General features: G+C 41.9%; 1 protein-coding gene across 3 annotated transcripts in view; it reads left to right on the top strand.

Annotated features, from left to right (window-relative positions):
- Positions 1-18512, top strand: part of LOC137200409 (peroxidasin) — a 56826-nt gene extending 38314 nt beyond the window's left edge. For all 3 annotated transcript variants that reach the window (XM_067615202.1, XM_067615201.1, XM_067615200.1), the window contains 9 exons: positions 3723-3880; positions 7411-8417; positions 8579-9075; positions 9216-9350; positions 9664-9872; positions 13042-13153; positions 13369-13498; positions 14476-14589; positions 15726-18512. In XM_067615202.1, coding sequence (XP_067471303.1) covers positions 3723-3880; positions 7411-8417; positions 8579-9075; positions 9216-9350; positions 9664-9872; positions 13042-13153; positions 13369-13498; positions 14476-14589; positions 15726-15869 — 2506 coding nt within the window. In that variant the 3' untranslated portion in view covers positions 15870-18512. The remainder of the gene's footprint in view (positions 1-3722; positions 3881-7410; positions 8418-8578; positions 9076-9215; positions 9351-9663; positions 9873-13041; positions 13154-13368; positions 13499-14475; positions 14590-15725) is intronic.
- The last annotated feature ends 694 nt before the right edge of the window (positions 18513-19206 follow it).

Here is a 19206-nt window from a genome sequence, read left to right as displayed (position 1 = left end):
TTCTTCATTACTGCGGCTAATTACCTGCTGTACATTTAAACTTACCCTAGTTCTGCTCAAGCACTCATAGCTCTCACCTTCTTTTAGCGACTTTCTGGCTTATCCCACAGTTGTTTACATGCTATTCTGATCTGCTCGTTACTTAAACTTAGCAGTTAGCGATGAAGCTCATCAACCCCTATTTCTTTCATTTTTTCTATATAACAACACCGATAGTTGATCAGCAATGACATAACATTATTGTTTGCCTGACTGGCCATAGGATTTGGGCTCCTAATAGCTAAAAAGCAATACGGTATTCTTATTTTATGCTATTAAATTGGCAAAGACCTTGGAATTTGCATTAACTGCCACTCAAATTAGAGGGACCATTGTCATCCAAAAAGGGGCGGGGGCATGACACAAGGGCAAAGTACAGAAATGTGGCCTTCTTTTCCTGAATTTGGAGTATCCAACGGATGCATCCTTTGCAGCCCAATTTATCCGGGAATGCATTTCACGCCAACTGGCAATATAACGGAGATTTTAAGCCAGGCTAACAGTCTTTTCAGACAGGGAGGGATTAGTAATTCATTTTCAATGAGAGGCGAACAGGCAGGTAAGGAGGCGTGGGCAATCTGACAAGTGGAGCAACAAGCAGGTGCAATCCCATGAAACTGTCACAGTCGTGGTTGTCTCATGTACATGTCCACTTGCTGCCAGAGTTGAACTGTCTTGAAATTTTTTCTACATGATGCACTGTGCAGATCAATGGACTAGAGACTGATCCTTGCTGTTTGTGAGTTCCCTGAGATTTATAACTGTCTTCTAAACAGTTATCAGGACATAAACAGGAGAACTTTGTCATGGCAAGACTGGGTGTATCAGGTAACGTTAGCGATAGTTTTATAGCCTATAAAGAAAATAGAGATGTACCGACAGGGATACAGTAGTGCACAGAAGCTGTTTCCATGGTTACTACATATAGAATACCTGGCGTTTACTCACAGAGCATTTGTCTGCCTGTCTATTCACATGAGGAGCGTGGTGAGACCCTGCAGATCTAAACGGGTATACAGGCGGAGTGTCACTTATCATCTGAAGAGACCTTAAAGCTGTTTTAATTTTCACTGTAGGACTTTTAATATGTCACTTTACTAAGTTTTAATATTTATTTCAAGGGAGAAAGTAATATGTGGTCAGTTTATAGATGTGAGGAGGAGCGGCTGGCCGGGTGAGACCAGCCAACCATCTCTGCTGCTAGCAGCCCAACTCCTGAAATGATCGGCTGGTCAACATATGTTGTCATCCCAAAGAACATGAACTGATCTGTGCAGCTCTTTGGTGATTTACCGCTGGCTCTAATGTCTCCATAGAATTTTGATATATGATATAATTCCACTTGGAAGATAAATGTTCTCACTGATGAAATCTAACAATTGTAGCTGCCACATTAGTTTGTCTGAATGTAAAGTGAAGCTTCGTGTTTTTACTGGACAGAACAACAGAGCTGCCTCTGGGGCTCTATATGTACAGATATCACCACATTTACATAAATACAAATGTATTAAAATGAACAGATCAGTCTATATTAAATTTTGTTTTATTTTATTAAGCTACATAACCATTTGCATTTTTATTATGCTGCATTACAGACAATAACATCATTTACTGCATCTCTCTGTCAATGAGGTTATTTTTTGTGAGAATAAAAGAGATAGTGGAGCTTTGAGTTGAGATTATTTTGTCACAGTACAGTCAGGTAGGCGTGTTAAAGGTGAGCTGCTGCTGTCAGCAACTACACTGCTGTTCCGGTTACAGAATGATTGTACTTTGTCCTCTCATCCTCCCGAGAACAGGAAGACTCTTCTCTCTACTCAAGAGATTAGTTGAAAAATAAAAAATATTGAAGTAATTGTTGAATACATTGTTTATTTCATTTATATCAGTCTTAACAACAATTTACAACATAAATACAGTACATAAGAAGTGGAATAACAGGGTGTCTGCAGGTCATTAAAAAGTCTTAAAATCCATTTTATAAATATTAGGTCTTAGAAAATGTGTTTATGTATGTTTTGGTTCAGCTGAGCAGAGATTCTCTGGTGCTGCTGCTGGACCTGTGTGGGCTGCCATAATGGTAGAATTAGAAGTTCTGGCTCTATTTCTATTAGCTGTGTCCAAATTGTCAACTGCAGCTGTCAAGGTTGCTAGGCGACAGGAGCGGCGCTTAGTGACGCAAAGCTAAGGGTGGAAACAGCCGGTGACGCAAATAGGAAATCCTCTGTAGACCAGACCGTCTCATGTAAAGGAATAGTTTGGATTTTTTAAGCAAAGTTGTATCAGGCAGTTTTCCATAGTCAGTGTATTACCTGCAGTAGATTTGGCTCGGCACTCTTCCAGTCTGGAGAAGCAAACAGGAGTATCGGCATGGAAGCTAAGCACTGTACTGCTGTGGACGGGGCCAGCAGCGAAACGTATTTTAGCCACCTACATAAAGGCCCACCTAAAAAAAAAAAATCAATATCAGTTTAAGTGTACACTGTATTTATTAAGTTTTCACCGCTTTACCTTGCCGACAGACAGCACTATACCTTGGCACTACATTTTCTCAACTGTAGAACTTCAGTCTTCCTGTGTGTGCTGCGTACTGTATTATGCTGAAGCCGCAGTTTCTGATCCAAACAGCTGATATGCAGTGTAATACAGCGAAAGTTTTACACCCACCTACAGTATGTTAATGTTGTCAGCTGTAGGAGTAAGAAAAATCTGATTAACCACAGAAAGTATATATGAACAACATCTCAGTCTCGTTCTGTGAAGTCCCTGTGTGTGCTAATTCACTACAGAAGGATATTACAATATTCTACATTAAGATTTTCATTATAGAAAATATATTTATATCACTATATATTTTATATGTTAATAATATGTTTCATGTATGTTACATGTGTGGTGTAGAATGTGTACATTTGGGGTGTATTGTTGCCTGTACCAGAAATCAAATAAAAAAACTATGTAACTTAACTGATCTTTGCCAAAATTTCTGTTTTAAGCACATTAAGATGTCAAATGAAGTGCTCTTGTTTCAGTAACCACTTGGCTTGCATGTGCATTATGTAATCACCTGAATGTGCTTCCAAAATGAGAGAATTTTAGTTTTTTGTTTTTCATCTTGGGAAGGATACCTGTGGATCTGGCACGTGGCTTAATGGTTTGACACACCCTAAAGTCCAACTCTGGCAGAGCTTTAAAGGCTGGACTTGAAATGAGAGCTTGTTTAAAAAAGTAGCTTGAGGTGATAGTAAAACAGTCCAGTGGTCTTCAAGAGAGAGTGAAAGCAGGAACAACACACAAACTCAGTGGTAGACTTATGATGGAAGAGGTCCAACTTATGAGTGGAATGATGTGTGTGCATGTTTGGAGCTTCTCGGGATTCTTGTTTGAACTCTCTGACCTGCTCTAGCTGCAGCAATGAAAATTTCTGGAAAATGTCAGCAAAGGCTCTGCCTGCTTTTCCTGCCCATGAGCAAAAACAAAGTAACGCAAAAGAATGTAGTTTGAACATGCAATTAAAAATTGTTCTTTTCTTACTTTCTTTTCATTTGTCTTTCTTTCATCCCCTCATTACTCCCACACATTTTTCAATTTTTTTCTCACTCACTTCTTCTCTACACAAACCATTATCTCTCCCTCTCTCCCACCTCCCTCATACCCCATCTCTCTATCCCTCATCCCTCCAGTCAGCCTCGTACCCCAGGAGAGTTGCTTGCTCTTTTCCGGTACCCACGTGACCCCTACACAGTGGAGCAGGCGCGTGCTGGGGAGATCTTTGAGCAGACTCTTCTGCTCATCCAGAACCACGTCAACCAGGGTCTCACGGTCGACACCAACGGCACCGGTGAGGCTGATAACCACATATATTGTGCTGATACTAAAGGGTCCAACCAAGTGTCTGCAAACGTACAAGGGGCACACTATCTGATTTATATAAGACATCACAACTGCTGTGTAGTAGAGGCTGGACACGCTGGCACATAAAGGACTGATGAAATTAAGGGGATTGTTAAAGATTCACAATGTAGTAAAAGTACATCTTCTTTTCCACAAAAGTGAGTGAAAGATAATCATTCCCTTTAAATAACACACTATAGATTAACCCCTTTATTGCCTATAAGAAATTCGGGTTGACATTCAAGTTGGTCAACCTGTAGTTTGTTTCAGTTGCATAGTTCTTTAGATTTTGAATTCTTGTAATAATGAAAATGTCTTACACACTTAATGAGTGACACCAGTGAGTTTGCCTTACACAAACCAAACATTGAAAACTAAAAACAGAAAGTTGTTGTGTAGGACTAAACTTTTAAAATTCACAAATAGTTTTGACCTGCTTCCTGTACTGCATCACTAGCTAGATGCTAATATTGACATTGCATCAGCTCTTAGAGGAACGGGCAGTACTGTGAAGGCTCTGAGGCTGAGGAGAGAGGAGAGCCAAGTCCTGCTGCTTTCTGTCAGGGTGTGAACAGCCTCCCAGCACCCATGGCAGTCTGTATTTTGGTTTACTAGTGTTCCAGGGTGGGGCCTTTGGCACACCATTACTGTCGATTATGCTATATTCATAGCATGGGGAAGAAATACTGGAGCAACTTAATGCTTGCAGGAAATGACTTGGAGGTGTCCATGCACTTGAACAAGTACAGTATGATGCGTTCTAGACAAAATTATTTCCATCTTTTTTTTCTGTGGACTCCTGACAAGCGTTTACACAGGTTAAGACGTACATGTAGTGATCAATACATATGGAGAGATTGTAATTTCACCTACTCATGAAATATCTAAAGTTGTGTCCTGCTGCCATCAGGTCATAATCACAAAATTACTTCGATGATGAATTTAGTTTTACTTTGAGGGACGAAACTTAACTTGAGATGAGCTTTTATATACTGCATACACAGGCATAAAGAGAATAAAATGGTAAAGAAGCTTAATAACTTTTAAAACAAAAAGTCATATTCAGATCATTTACAGCAGCTGGCCAGTGTACACATCTGCACTGCTGTTGTCGGGTAAGATTTAAAGAAGCTATAGTCTAGGAAAACTACAGTAATACAAGTAAGACAAGTATGTAATCCAATTAAGTCTCTAGGTTGCACTACATACAGATCAGTGGACACATGCACACAACCCAGTACACATTCAGGTGCATATACATCCTGTGTACAGTATATTTGTTGGTTGTCTTAGTAATAAAGGTTCTGACAAATGTAATTTTTTGTGGAATATACTTAATGTCCTACTAAAGTTTCACTGTGGGCTCAGTTAGAAGCTCGTCCAGTTTCTTAAAAAAATTCTCATACAGCCAATAATTGGATTCTCAACCACTCTTACCATGTAATTGTGAGCAACATTTGGCTTTGTATAAGCCCTGCATCTGTGTGCCATTTTCCCTTAAGCATGACCCAAGGCGTAGAGACGTAATCATGGAGCAGTTGACGTGGAGCCCGTAAACAGTTTTATTAGCCCTATGTCACACTACTCAACTTAACCTACAGTCACTGTTGAGCACAGGACAAACTTAAAGATGGTTTGTGTTGGTGTACAGATTGTCTCAATTATGCATGCGTGTGGGGAGAGCATGGGTTGATTTAGATGTTTATATGCATAAGCATCTGTCTTTGTTTGCATTCACGTATGCATGGAAAACTGTCCAGTGGTCCAAGGAAGAAAAGCGAAGCACCGTGTATTTTGACTCTATGGTGCATGAAAGAAGTCATTGTAATGGGGGGTTAAATTTAACAGTACAAGGGTCGAATGGATGTGTTGTGTACAGAGTCTATGTTTTGGGTAATGATGTCTGATATTCTGCTTGAATCAAGAACAGATTTATGAAGAAAAAGTGTTTGAGGAAAAAGAGAGATAGGGAAAGAGAAACAGAGCAGTGTGAAATATGAACAAAGAGAGAGAGTGAGACTGTGTTTTCATTACTTATGCCAACAACCAAGTGTTCATTGTTGCACTGGCCCCAAACCAAGCTAACAGAGAGATTTCTGCCCGTCAGCAGAAACAAACGTGCTGTTTTTATTGTATCACTACTTCATCTGAGAGGGGAACACCACAGTTCCCCCTTTCTCCTCTGACCCCACACACATACACACACCTACACTGGAGTTGGTAGCAGTTGATGCCATTTACCTAACCCTCATTGAGGTTGGCTGCACACACTTGAAGGGAAAATTCTTAAAACGAAGTCACCTATGTAGTTGAAATTTGCAATTGTTTTTTAAATTGGTGCCCTATGACTAGAGAAAACCTACAACAACCAGGATACATTGCACATGTCTCGCCCAATCAGACTGACCGTCTTTACTGACGGTTATGTTTACAGCCAGCAGAGCAGCAAAGACAAAGTTGGCAGAAACAAAATTAGCGAGCAGCTGCATTATATCTCTTTACTGAGGCTTATTTTCATTTCATCAAGTCTGGATATATCGTACCGGTGTGCAAGGATCATCGTTGCACTGGAGTCAGTTACGTTATGTGGATCAATGCAAGCTGCAGGCGCCTCTCTCTCAGCTGCCACTGTTACAGCTCCTGTTGTCGCTTCCTCCTCTATACTCTGTTTTGTCTGATTCAACAGCACTATATTCAGAATCATAAGTTGTAATAGTAGCGTCACATCTCTGCTCTGATATTATATTGTGAGTCTAGTTGTGTGTTTGTGTTAGTGTTTGTTAGGAATCATAGAGAAACTCAGCAGCTTAAGTCAGGCTGCGGCTGTAATGTAACTCTGGTAGTTGCTTCCTCTTCCAGACTCTGTTGATTCAACAGTGCGATATTCAGCCTCGTATCATGAAACTAGTTTCTTCCAAATATGTTAATATTTTAAAGTATTTAGTAGTATGATATTTTAGTGTCTGCTTTTCCCTATCGCTGAAGTAACATGGTAGACGGAGTGTTTTGAGGGCACCACTACAGAAAATGCGGAAACATAGTTTGTAGCCTCATGCAGATCCCCAATGTCTGCAGAATGACGTGTTTCGCATCACCCGGCGGATTTTTGCTGGCAAATGAGTTCCCCTTTAATACCTCTCATGCATAACCATAACACCACATTGCTAACACATCACAGACACACACATAGACATTGATATGCCGCACATTGGAGCTTCCACAGAGGAGCTCTCACATATTAAAGCGAGTCAGGGCAGGTTAGAAAAATACTGAAACCTGTGCCCTGAGAACAGGAGGTTCTTTCCACACTGAGAGCCAGCAGCCGTGCATGGTTGTGTCCACTCTGAAAATATTAGATACATATGTGTGAACATTATAAATAGACAAGGTGTCTTATATCCTAATTGATAGAGCAGGTCTGTTGCTTTTCCAGTCTAATCTTTTAACACTTGATGTGTTGCATTTGTGTTCCCACAGCATTTCGCTACAATGACCTGGTGTCCCCCCACTTTCTGGATGTGATTGCCAACCTGTCTGGCTGCACAGCTCACCGCCGCTTCAACAATTGCTCTGACATTTGCTTCCACCAGAAGTACCGCAGCCACGACGGCACCTGCAACAACCTGCAGCACCCTATGTGGGGCGCTTCACTCACTGCCTTTGAACGACTCCTGAAATCAGTCTATGATAATGGCTTTAACCTTCCAAGAGGTGCCACGGACAGGCAGCATAATGGATACAGGTTGCCTCTGCCGCGGTTGGTGTCCACCACCATGATTGGAACAGAGACCATCACTCCTGATGACCGCTACACTCACATGCTAATGCAGTGGGGTCAGTTTTTAGACCACGACTTGGACTCAACCGTGGCAGCCCTCAGCCAGTCACGGTTCTCTGACGGCCAGCTGTGTTCACAGGTCTGCACCAATGATCCGCCATGCTTCCCAATCCAGTTCCCTCCTAATGACCCACGGCAGCTGCGAAGCGGTGCTCGCTGTATGTTCTTTGTGCGGTCCAGCCCTGTGTGTGGCAGTGGGATGACATCTCTCCTCATGAACAGCGTGTATCCAAGAGAGCAAATAAACCAGTTGACCTCTTACATCGACGCTTCAAATGTCTACGGCAGTTCACGACATGAATCTGAGGAAATCCGTGATTTAGCCAGCCAAAGGGGTCTGCTCCGGCAAGGTATTATCCAGCGAACAGGGAAGCCACTTCTGCCATTCGCCACTGGACCACCCACTGAGTGTATGAGGGATGAGAATGAGAGTCCAATCCCATGTTTCTTGGCTGGTGATCACCGTGCCAATGAACAGCTTGGTCTGACCGCCATGCACACGGTGTGGTTCAGGGAACACAACCGCATTGCTACAGAGCTGCTGAGACTGAACCCACACTGGGACGGGGACACCATCTACCATGAGGCCAGGAAGATAGTGGGCGCTCAGATGCAGCACATCACCTACAATCACTGGTTGCCAAAGGTAATAGTTGTCAGCTTTAGCTTAATGTTCATTTGTTATGCTGCTATTTCTATTGTTTTAACCTCTATTGTTCTGCTCATTTCAGTGTTAAAATCGTACAAAAGACAATAATTAACACTGATAAGAATAATGATCGTTACATTCCTTTTTCCATCTCTTAGATCCTGGGGGAGGCAGGCATGAAGATGATGGGGTCATACGATGGTTACAACCCCAACATTAACGCTGGCATCTTCAATGCTTTCGCCACTGCTGCCTTCCGCTTCGGGCACACCCTCATCAACCCCATACTCTACAGGTTAGATGAGGACTTCCAGCCTATTCCCCAGGGACACATCTCTCTGCACCGGGCCTTCTTCTCCCCGTTCCGCATTGTGAATGAGGGTGGCATTGACCCGCTCCTTCGCGGGCTCTTTGGCGTGGCTGGTAAAATGCGAGTTTCCACACAGCTGCTGAATACAGAGCTTACAGAGAGGTTGTTCTCTATGGCCCACGCTGTGGCCCTGGACCTGGCCGCCATGAATATACAGAGAGGAAGGGATCATGGCATACCGCCATATAATGATTACAGGACTTTCTGTAACCTGACCTCAGCTAATACGTTTGAGGACTTGAGGAATGAGATAAGGAATCCTAATGTTAGGGAGAAACTGCAGAGGTAATCATACACTCCACATTATTATATCATATAATTTTTCAGCAGTTAATGAAAAATAATGGAACGAGATTTGAGACTAGTAAACGGAACCCTGGCCCATTCACAGTTTCCTGTAGCTGAGTGTTTTTCCTGTGTGGCAGGCTGTATGGCACTCCTCTGAACATCGACCTGTTCCCTGCCTTGATGGCTGAAGACCTGGTCCCTGGCAGTAGACTGGGGCCCACCCTCATGTGTCTGCTGGCATCTCAGTTCAAACGTCTGCGGGACGGAGACAGGTACAGTAAGATCACAACACAGTCCAGCTCATCATTCACAATCGAATGCCTCCAGTTCATTCAGTCGCTCACTATTACAGGGACTGCTTGGTTGTTTTTCACCTTTTTTTCCCAAAATGCAATGCACTGATGATTGTGACTAAAACTTTCTAGCAGTATTTTTTCTTTGATGATAGAATATGTTGAGGATGTAAAATTAAAGCCATACAACATCTCCACTCACTGTTCCTGTGTCCCTATGAAGTGCAAACAAGACAGGTGAAAAGAACTCACTATAGATTTCACTTCCCTATCCTCTCCCCGTTTTGTTCAGGTTCTGGTATGAAAACCCAGGCGTGTTCACTCCTGCCCAGCTGACCCAGTTAAAGCAGGCCTCTCTGACACAGGTGCTGTGTAACAACGGAGACAACATCACACGTATCCAGCACGATGTCTTCTCAGTGGCCGAGCTGCCCCACGGTTACGGCAGCTGCGACGACGTCCCTCAGATCGACCTGCGCATGTGGCAGGACTGCTGCGAAGGTGAGTGCAAGTGGAGAGACAGACTTGCTACAATCACACTTGCTTTGTAGCTTAAAGTTTTGATTTTGTTATCATGTGGTTTTGATCTTTTGTTCACTCTCATTTACATACGTAAGGGGAGATTACTAGAGACACATGACCATTACATACCTCGTAAAGACAGGACTGGATTAGATTGTAGAGGTCTACATATGGTAACAACGCCACTATAAATGTATCATTTTACAAAGGCTTCAGTTTCAGTTTTATTTGTTAGTAATTTAAACAAATTAGCTGCTAAATATCAAGTCATAAAATGCTATACAAAGATCAGCAGGCGCAGTCTTCCATGTCTAAAGTTAATGTGATGTATTCTGAAAACACAACTACATACAGTGACTCTCTTACAGTCTTATCTCTCTACATATGCCTTTTTCATGACGAAAGAGCATATTTAACAGCACAGGAAGTTGCCTAGACGTCTCAGTCACTTTGGTTCAGTATCAGGGCTGCTTTGTAAAATTAAAGCCATACAATATCCTCACCCTTTGTTTCCCTTTGATAACATCTTCCTCAAGGCAGCCTTGCTTCACAATAATAACTGGTTACAGTATTCGCTGCAGTTAACAACACCCCCTTTGAAAGTCCCAAGGTTGTTCTTTGACTGCAATTTACTTGACAGCACTCCCGTCTGTACGGCTGATGTCAAATGGATGTCACTCAGCATGAATGTTGCTCAACTGTGTGTGAAACTTGGAGGAACAGATGAAATGGGAAAGAATGGAAGAATAAACATTTTTTCAGGCTTTCAACACTCATAATGAAATGAGGTTTGACTGTAGGGAAACAGAGTTTGAGATCATTTTCTGCCGCTTCCAGAAAGGCAAAACGCCCTTCTGTCAGATGTTGATTTTGTCTTGTTGTGAAATCAGCATTAAATATAGTTTGAAGTCAAATGCCATGAAATGTCATGCCATTGCTACTCTGCTGGATCTCCACTGCAGTGAAACAGCAGACCACCCCCCCCCCCACCTTCCTGAACTCTCATGACATAACCAGTGTTGTGCTTTTCACAGACAGCTCCCGCTAATTGTAGGGGTAAGAGATGGGATTTGGAGTTAACTCCCGGATTTTTAAACATTCCATCTGTGGGCGCAGCTGACAAAGCGAAAAGGAGATGAATGAAGAGGCACCCCTCTGCTGTTATAATATACCAGCATGAGGGTTTATAGTGATTGTTTGCCTTGTATCATTTGTTTGGAGACACGGTCAGTTGTGAAATGAGCAAATGGCTTAGATTACAAGAGATAATCTAAGGAATTAGATACAGCTGCAGGGACTGTGAGCTATGCAATGAATGTTTTAATAGAACATTGAGCAACCTCAATGATGAGCTCTGTTGAATGAGCCAGAGGTATAAAGAAATCTGTTATTTGTAGCATCACACTCAGAATCAGTTTACTCAGCTGTTGCAAAGGGCTTGCAAGTGGATAGGCCTTCGAAGAAGATTTTTTTAGTATTTTTTATTATTATTAAACTCAACATGTAAGTAATTTCTTTCATGATTTCAAAACAGCTCCAATATCTTCTGGGTGGTTGATAAGGAATACGCTGGTTTTCTAATGATGCAAAGCAGCCACAGTCTCCCTAGCCATTTCCATTTTATTACTAAACAAGTCATGCATGAAGTTTGGAGTGATGCTGTGAACGCTCTCCAGATTGTATTCACAAATGGCTATAATTTCATGCGTGTGGGCTTTTGCCGCCGATGTTACCAGAGTCAATAAAATTCCACTCCATCAACACTTGATGTGACAACTGAATGTAACACCAGTTCATTTTGAGAACTTGCATTCTCTAATGTACAGAGCCAGAATACATTCTTATATGACTCAATGATATGTTGCTGCTGTCAGTGAAAAGATATCAGTTTCAGTGTTTTTGATGAATTTTATGAAATGCATTTTATCATTAATTAAAGAGTTCAATTTATAAAAACACACTGTTTGGAGATATATGGGTTATTGTCTGAGTGAATGATTTCATCTGATCTGTGTACATATGGAGGCTGTTTTACTTACAGTTTGTGTCCATTCAGAAGACAACTGTGCTGCTTTTGAATGAATGAATTGGCCCTGGCATTTAATGAATTAGTCTCTTTCTCCCCAACTCCGCAAAGGTAATCCAACACTTTACAGAATTAACAATCAAACTTCCGAAAGACTGAGCTAGACTGAATGACGCCTTCACATCAATTTATTGTCTTCTCACAGTGAGCTGAAGTATACTGGGATTAAAAAAAAATAGTTTGACAAGCAACACATGGTGCCTCTTAATTATTCTCCTTCCATCCCAGATTCTAACCCCAGCATTCACTCTTCCTTGACAAAATGTACAAGGGAAGAGCTAAGCTAATAAACAGAGAATATCCTGCCAGAAAGAAGAGGGAGGGAGGACCAGTTAAGGCGCTTGTTTCTGTCGGTCTGTGAGGCAAGCTGTAGCCAGATTCACAGTTGTGTTTGGCTCAATTAAGGGAGAGGACACCGCTGGGAACTTATATGTGCCTGTGTGTGTGTGTGTGTGTGTGTGTGTGTGTGTGTCTAAGCATGCAGCACAGCAGGGTTGGAGCATGCATCTGTGTGCTCATGCGTATCCGTCAGCATGAGATAGGAAGTCTTGTTGTTATTAGACAGTCTTTGTCTTTTACAGACTGTTGTCGGGTAAATCAAAGACATTCTGAGGCTGAGCAGCTGCTTTAAACTTTAAACAGATAAAGATGCAGCCTGCTTAACGACAGGGCCCGATCACATTGATCTGTCCTTCCTCAGGTTTATTATCAACTGTCTCTTGATGATCTTTGCTGATGCTCAGCATGCCCCTGATGTTTACTGGAGCGTGAGCAGTGTGTGTGTGTCTCTCTCTTTTATTCTCTTTGATCTGGGTACAGTGATGGCAGTGTGAGAGTGAGGCATGGTAATACAATAAGCCTCAGAGTCTTGGATTAGCACTGTGAAGCAGATAGAAAGTGGCATCAGCAGTCATGGTTTCCTGTTTCATGTATGTACTGTATGTGTGTACACCTTTTTTCGTTGTGTGTCATACTTTGCAACCACATTTTCTCATCAACCTCTGTGACAGTTTTAGCATCTGTTAGTGAACTGCAGCGTTTTGTTGTTTTTGACACCACCAGACTGCAGAACCAAGGGTCAGTTCAACGCCCTGTCATACCACTTCAGAGGACGCAGATCAACAGAGCACAGCTACAAAGATGGTAGACCTGCCAACAGCATCCAGGAGAACAGGTAACACAGCAAGGCAAACTATGTGCAACAAGAACATCAAAAGCTTGATGATTAATAGGCAAATGACATTTTTACTGCTCACTTGTTCTGTCAGAGAAATGCAGACAGACATTCTGGTATAACAGTGTGATATTATATATAGTCTCATAAAGGCTGTAGAGAGGGTAGTTAGATAGAAATCTAACCTCATTTTATCTTTATTCATGTCTTTGCAGCCCAGTGGAGGAAGCCAGAGAAAGAGTAAATGTTACTGTGACCTCCAAAAAAAGCACTGAACTCCCAGTCAACGACTTCCAGGACTTTGTCTCTGACATGCAGAAGACAATCACAAGTTTACGAAAGCAGGTATGTGTCTGTGTCTACACACGCGCACGCACACACACACACGCGCGCACACACACACACACTCACAGATGAATTTCTGTACATTTGTTCCCCTGGTTTACGTTTACTGCCAATGCTTCGCTGGTAATCTCAATGTCTTTGAACATGTTTGTGTCATTGTGCATTAGGTGGCAGAATGCAGAGAGACAGTCTCTGATGGTAATTTAAACATCCTACTGCACTGCCAAGCTGGTACCTGCACAACTCATGCAGTCACTGTTACACTCTCTGTGTTTATGTGTGTGTTACAGTTCATACATGACTGCTTTATGCTAGTGTGTGATCATAGAAATAAAGGTCTGTGTCAGTGTATTGATTTGTAGGTGTAATCCTTATCTAGAAAGCAGAGATCTGACTTTTTTACATGTAAAAAGGAGTTAATTGAAAATGTTCTTGATGTTGAGGAGGATAAGCAATTCTTTGTCTAAAAAAATGTCAAAACATTGATAGATTGAACATTCCTCTCTGCTTCCTAGTAAATTTAAATCAGTTCTATGAGTCTCAACATGTTTTGCTCTCGCAGGTTGCCTCTCGAACATGCTGCATGCCATGTCTGTTTAGAGAAACTAGGCTGAGGGCTAACACATTGACACTCTAAGCCTCATACATACATTTCTCATTAACATGTCAGAGGTACAGTTAATTCCTCAGGATGGGGCCCAGCATCCTGACTGTGTCCTCTGGTCAGCTGCAGAGCGGATGATAGACACAAAAGTTTACAGTAAACGTCTAGATGAGGAGTGGATGTGGAGGATTCAGTGTGGCAGTATCCCTCACTTAATAGTTCATATTGTACTGAAGTACACACATTCTCCTGTATATGTGGCTCATGTTTTGTAAAATCTCTTGCAAGGGTAAGAGAGTCATGTTGCAGTGTTGATGTCACCAGACAATGACTGCTTCTCTGACTCAGATGTTCTGTCCTTGTATCTTTGCAGATTAAAAGACTTGAAGCCCGTCTGAGCAAGACTGACTGCACTGATAGTGAGGGACACGAGCGAACAGATGGAGAACGATGGAAAAAGGATCCCTGCACCATATGTGAATGCAGAGTATGTTCAACATATATGTCTTTATGCATGAAACGGTTTGTTTACCAGACAATTAGCCACGTATACACTTCTACCCTGTCATGCATACACAGTAATGAATCATTGAATTTCTCCCACTCGGAGAAGCTGATATCATGTGAGTATGTCCATGTTTCTCATTAGGAACAGGTTGTCCATCTGTACCACTTGTATGTGAGCAGTCTTCCCAGTTTTAAATGCCCCAGTTTCTCTGTCTGGCACTCCTGCCAGTGTTTCACCTCTTGGCATCACCGTCCTCTTGGCACCAGTGTCTTCCCACAGTGTGTTTGTGTGCACCAGCCGCGTTTCTGCCTTTCATTCTTTATCTTTCCACTTTTTCAATGCCAACTGCTGGCAGAGGTGATGGCACCCACATGCTAAATGCTGTCTCTGTTCTTCAGTCTTCTCTTTCCCGCCCTCTTACCTTTCGTTGCCATCTTTCCCACTCAAGTTTATTTTGCCCAACACGTCTGATAATACACCTGTCAGTTTCTCTTTTGCGTTTCTCTTTCTCTCCCCGTTTTCTCCTAAACTACCTCTTTCCACCTTCCACGCCTCTCTGTAATTGGAGGATTTTTGCAATAATTAAATTTGGCAGGCTGAAGCAGAATGAGAAGGACTGTCTGGGAAAGAGCAGTTTAGTTCAACACATCATGTTGTTGCTCTAAAACAAAGCACTTCATTGTTCATTTCAGCTGTCATCAAGCACCTTAGCAAAGGCTGGTCAGGGTCAAAACTTCTCAGCTTCTGTTCTGTGCCAAACAAAAGCAGAAGACAGTCAAAAAAATAACCAACCAGCTCATAATATACATATTGAAATCATTCACTCCTGTATTTTCTATTCAGGTTATCCACATCTGTGAAGTTTTTTTTTTCTTAAGACACTTTTTATGGACATATTGATAAGTTAGATGTAGATTCTTTAGTTTAGTGTGGTACAGCGTAGTTTTCAGCTGTGCTGTATATAATAGTTTCCAGCTCTCTACTGTTGTTTCTTGTTTCTTTTTTCTTCGCTCTATCTCGAGTTCCCTGCTGCAGCTGTTCAGTTCCCCACGGTGATTTCATCCAGTCCAATCTAATAAGTTAACTGACCTGTTGCCCCTTCTTTGCCCCCGCAGGACACCCAGGTGACCTGCTTTGTGGAGTCTTGTCCACCAGCCGAGTGCAAACGACCCGTCAAGCTAAAAGGCGCCTGCTGCCCGGTGTGCCTCGAACAGGCAGATGTCGAGAACCGGCAAAAAGCAGACACCCGCCACGAATAATCCTCAGGACTCCCCGACAAACACACTCTAGTGTCTGAAACTCACACGCTCACACTCAAGACATCCAGACCAGAGAGAGGATGAGACTCCTAAAGGTGCGCTAATCTGAAGCCACCAATAGCCTCGATAGACCCAATAGCCTCATTTTTTGTTTTGTTTAATTTTGTATTCTTTTCTTTGATCAGGGGAGGGGGGTGATTTTTTTTTTTTCTTTTTGGATTGTTGCCCCCTCCAGGGCCAGCAGCCTGAGGCTCGGTTGAAATTCACTGGCAACAAGCCAGCGATTACTAAATGGATTTATTTCTGAACCGATGGGTGGATGGATGGATGAATGGGTGGATTGTAAACAAGACGGACAACCTCTCCTCTTTGCTCAGAGTCCACTGAGGCTTCTGAAGTGTAACAAACAGCCACTGTGTTTGCTCTCCTGCGACTAACACTTGGTGATGAAGCGCAGGGCCAGTTGCCGTCAACAAGCAGGAAAGGGAAGTAGATTGAAAGGCGGCAGCCATTTTGTTTTCTCACAAAGTTTTCTCAGGTTAGAGATGCCGAAAACTGGTGCTATTTTCCCCCTTTTTTATTCATGATTTAATCACTAAATAAGATCCTTCAAAGTATTGTCTTTTGTATGCAAAGCAACCTATATACACTCAGTATATGCCTCTTTATGCTAAATCACAATTGAGAGGATCGTTTTATTCAATTTAAAAGACATTTTATGAATAGAGTTACTTCATCTTTAATCTAAGGTGCTTTATATCATGTTATTAAAATATATTTTTTCTTCCCTTTTTGTATAAAAATGCTTACAAATGAAGATAATGTGAAGCCCTTCAAAAATGTTTGTAATGCAAAAGAAATGTCTACTGATTACTGCTCCTCTATCCATGGACAGCTTGTTGGTTAACTTACTTAATGTCTCTGCTGGCCTGTCCTGAACTTGAGTGAGGTGGAGCTGTGTGGTGCTCCCCATTGCAGGACGCTCCAAGCAGCTCTTGCACTGTTGTGCTCCTTTCAGAGTTTCATTTTGCTTTCAGAAAGCAGTGAAAGAATATCATTTTTACCACTGTAATATTGTGAACGTTGTCCCAGTATTTTCCTCAGTCATCTAAAGCCAAATGTATTTAGTATTTAGTAACTTCTAAAATTACATAAACAGCACATGTCTATCTATGAAACTATGTATGAATGTTGTAATGAGGTCAGGATTTAGCCTTTGGTACTGCTAACTCTACCACAGCAGTATTCTTCTTCTGACCTGCTCACAGATGTTTTTTTTATTCTTGTATAGTCTTTAGTCCACAGACTAACAAACAATTGAAGGACTGCTATCACAACTGTTGACTGTTCTCTGCTGTTGTGGACCTGCAGCTCTCTAGCTCCAGTTTACACAAGGACACGCTTGCATGCATTCCTTTGTCAAGCACCCACTTTGACTCCTCCTTTTCCCTCTTTAAATTTTTGCTCATGTGTGTTCAATTTTTGGATATTTTGCCCTGTGAGGGCCGTCTTCAGTGTTGATATAGTTTAGGAATGCTCGCCCTGCTCATGTTTCTTTGCCATGTTGAAGTTTTTCAGACCGGGGTGACGTCATTCAGTCGAGCATGTGTGGAGCGCAGGATTCTCTGGCCCTCTGACCCTCATTCCGCTGTAATGGAAGCCATATGAGAGGGGAGCAAGGGTAATGTTGGGGGAGGGCGGCGATGATTGGGATACAGTGTCAATCAAAACAAGCCTCCACCATCTCGCTATTGTATGCACCCAGACAGACTCCAGTCAGCTGGCCTTACACACGTACTGTACATAGACAACTGCCACTCACTGAACCCCATGCACTGGCTCACATAGTGTAACACAAGTCACGATTTTGTTTTCCTGTTTTGCTTTGCTCCTAATTGTGGTGAAGCGGCTGCAGCTGCAGTGTTCCTCTCCATTGTTTTCTTTTCATGGTAACGTCCTGAGCAAGCATCTGTCACTAAACAGAAATAATACTCTCCGGAATGTTCCATTCTGGATTCCAGATGGATTACGGGGATGGCAGTCGCACTGGCAAATTAGTATCATATCATATGTTTAAATATACTGGACAGGTTTGTACATCAAACTGTGTGTTTACAGTCGTGCATTTTTCTCTCTTTCATTACTTTCTGATTGTGACTCCACCAACTAAACCAGTATGTAGTCATCCTATTTCCAACATGTCTTCATGTTGTATGTATGTTTTACTGAATTTAGTATTTTGATATATTTTCATAAACTTTGTGTATGGATGAGTGTGTGTCAGTAACAGGCTAAAAGTATTTTGGCAAGTGTCCCAAGGTGTGGCTGCCAAAAGCACTGTGAGCTCTCTTCATTACCAGTCGTCATGTTCATATATCTGTTGTATTAGTTTTTTTTTTTTCTCTTTTCATCCTCTTTTTATTCTTTTTATTCCCCCCTAAAAAAAAAACCCAGTGTCAATGGAATGCACTGCTCTGCAAGACTGAACATGCTTTACCTACACTGTCCCTTAACAAGTGGTCAATGTGGATATACTAGTACCTATCATGACATTTGTATTGTACGTTTGCCAAAGAATGGTTTGCACTGTAATGTATGCCTCTCGACAGTAATAATTAATAAATAAGCCACATTTGAATTACAGTCGTTCATGTTCGCGCTGCTTCTTTTTTCAGCTCCTGTGTTTGGCAAAGACTTATCAGCAGATAAGATCAGTCCAAAAGATGTAACCTGTCATCAGCTCATCACTGCTCAGACATTTGGGGATTATTGTTTTGCATATGACACAGAAGCTTAAACAAGTGAGGGCTGTGATGATCATGATCAGTGAAGCTCTAACTTTAAAACTATTCCAGTACTTTGCACCTATCCAGTACACTTTCTTAGTAGTTCCTTTTCTTCCATGGGAATCTAAAGTGCTTTTTGATATTTGCATCTGCAGACTTGACCGTACTTGGCTCTCTTTTGTTTTTCTTCTTTGTGTGGTAATTTGCTGTTTAGGCAGGTTTTAACATTAGAGGCAACACCATAAAAACAAGTGTAGACAATCAGAAAGCAGCTGCAAAGTGTTTAGGGAATTGCTTTTGCAAGTTGAGTAATATTAGCTGTTGGAGAGGTCTGAGAACATTAAACCTGTGAAGTTAGTGGTCATATGTTTAGTCTGGCACACAAACCCACAAACTGCATCTAGACCTGCGGTTTGTGACAAATGACCTCTGCTCTGGAATTAGTCTCTTTCAGGTCAAAACACAAGTGCATTAGCATTGACTTAAAAACTTGACATAACAGGATCTATCTCCAGCTACATCCCCCTGCTTTTCCCCTCCATCCACGGCCC

The sequence above is a fragment of the Thunnus thynnus genome, chromosome 16, assembly GCF_963924715.1.
Source record: "Thunnus thynnus chromosome 16, fThuThy2.1, whole genome shotgun sequence".
NCBI classification, from domain to species: Eukaryota; Metazoa; Chordata; class Actinopteri; order Scombriformes; family Scombridae; genus Thunnus; species Thunnus thynnus.
The sequence above is the reverse complement of the archived record's forward strand: the minus strand, read 5'-3'. Positions and strand labels throughout refer to the sequence as shown.